This window comes from Micromesistius poutassou (assembly GCF_964030765.1).
Source record: "Micromesistius poutassou genome assembly, chromosome: 3".
Lineage (NCBI taxonomy): Eukaryota > Metazoa > Chordata > Actinopteri > Gadiformes > Gadidae > Micromesistius > Micromesistius poutassou.
Window position 1 is genome coordinate 12309104 of NC_140273.1, and position 2239 is coordinate 12311342.

Genomic DNA, 2239 nt, shown 5'->3' on the forward strand with positions numbered 1-2239 from the left:
TGATAGCCTATGATGATATTTTAACTTGTGCGTTCTCAAAGTGCCGCTGCTCCAGCGAGCACCCAGCACCCTTCACACCACCCTCAGTTTGTTGTATTAAGCGCGAGACGCCTTCGTAGTAGCCTGCTATTTGAGGAGACAGCACGAGCGGACACTCTCCTGTCGCTTTGATCAGAAACACTAACAACGTGCGCGCACGCTGTTTCGGTGAAAGATCGGTTGCGGTGACGCAGCCAGGACGATTTCCACTCTCCAGGTTGGGATTTCTCGGTGAGCTTGTTGTTCCTCAGTTTGGAAAGTTCCAGAGCTGTCTGAACCGCCACCATGCCACAGTTAGCAGGCGGCGGAGACCCGGAGCTCTGCGCCACGGACGAGATGATCGCCTTTAAAGACGAGGGAGACCCACAAAACGAACAGATCTTCGCTGAACTCAGTAACTCAGAGGAAGAGGGGGACTTGGCGGATATCAAGTCATCATTAGTGAACGAGTCAGAGACGAGTCCAAACAGCAACAGTCATGATGTAAGTATTTCCATGACTCACCTGTGAGTCCAATAGGAGATTATAACTGTTCAGCACTGATAGGCAAATTTTGTTAATTCGTATGAAAAGCATTGGTCGACACTCCTGTAGGGTACTATGTTCCGGACACAAGTGTTTAGGCTTTGCGAATTAGCGATGGGATGACCAGCGAAGGCCTCAAAGATGTCAAGATTTATGTCATTGTTTAAATAAGACAACAAGGCCGTGTTGTTTATAATGTCAAGGTGCACTTTATTTCTAATATAGTTTAAACACAAAGCCATGACAACAATGGAGCTCAAGTGGTAAAGTGATATTTTGGAATTCTGCATAAAAGGCCCAAGGACATAAATATAAACATGTAGGCGACAATTGTTAGTCATTTGTATGCTTCTACTGTAAATCGATTATAATAATGCGTACGATGCCTGTTAGAATTATTATGGTGGCTCATTTCCCATGATTAAACATTTTTTTTTCTTAAATTAAATAAATAAGTGACAAAATTAAATAGAAAAAGCTGTCAGAATAGTCATCTCAAAACGATATGTTATATATTCTAAGGCCACGTATAAATTGTACAGAAAAAAAAAATCCATTTGGAAAAATAAAAAAATCGAAATCATTGAATTAATCGAATTCATGAATAATTTTCTAACATACTTGGGCAGTGGGCATTCAGCTTCTTGCCATCTCTTGCTCTCTCACACACACACACACACACACACACACACACACACACACACACATACACACACACACACACACACACACACACACACACACACACACACACACACACACACACACACACACACACACACACACACACACACAATTACAAAATTAAAAAGACATTCATGTTATTGAAATTCACTTGTGCTTTTTTTTTTTTTTTTCCTGCTGTCTTTATAATTTGTTTCGCCACCAAGCTTGGATATTTTCCATTCATGCCCTCGACTCGTTCCCCCACCACAAGGTTTTTTCTCTTGTGTCATTAACCATCCCTTAATGAAAAATGGCTTCCTCCTGACTGAGACGGTACACAAGCTCTAACAAATGTCATAGCGGCTCGCGAGGGGGCAGAATGTTAATGAGGAGTGTGTGGAAGTTCCCAGACGCAGCGTGAGTTCCCTATGGGGGAGTTGAACTCCCAAAAAGAAGGTCCGCTCCCCAATTCTGCTTTGACTGAGGCAGGGAAATGGGCGTGCAGGAGCCCTGCAAATGTGTTCTTTTTTACTGGGTGGGTGGGAAGGACGGGTGGGGTGAAGCATTTTCACTTTTTGTAAAATGTTTACTTAATTTTGGCTTTGATTTTCCCCTATTCCATATAGGCCTTGGTATAGAAGTCATGTCATGATTGTAACAGAATTATCTGTGCCAAAAATGTGAAGGCATTATTGTGAATTCATAGGTTCGTCATACTGTGTGTTTGTGTAATTGTGTTTGTGTGTCAATGTGTTTATGTGTCACTGTGTTTGTATGTGAAAGACAGGAGTATCAACGTATGTAAAGAGATGAGGGGCGACCCTGCTCTTTGCAGGCCTGTTTGCAGGTGTTAAACAATAGCAACAAGGTCTCTGTGTCTAACTGTGAACTTTGATACATCTTAATAAACACTGTACTAATGTTACACCACAATATTCTATTCATTTCCCTCAGGGTGGCAGACAGTCAATGCAAGACTCGTATCACGAAAAACACAGAGATCTTTCTG

The 2239-nt window shown here is 42.1% G+C and overlaps 1 protein-coding gene across 3 annotated transcripts in view; it reads left to right on the forward strand.

Annotated features, from left to right (window-relative positions):
• Positions 1-324: 324 nt before the first annotated feature.
• lef1 (lymphoid enhancer-binding factor 1) overlaps positions 325-2239 on the forward strand; it is a gene marked incomplete at both ends in the record, with an annotated part of 43579 nt that continues 41664 nt past the window's right edge. For all 3 annotated transcript variants that reach the window (XM_084466257.1, XM_084466258.1, XM_084466259.1), the window contains 2 exons: positions 325-522; positions 2185-2239. The exon at positions 2185-2239 is cut by the window's right edge and continues 6 nt beyond it. In XM_084466257.1, the coding sequence (XP_084322383.1) occupies positions 325-522; positions 2185-2239 (253 nt within the window). The remainder of the gene's footprint in view (positions 523-2184) is intronic.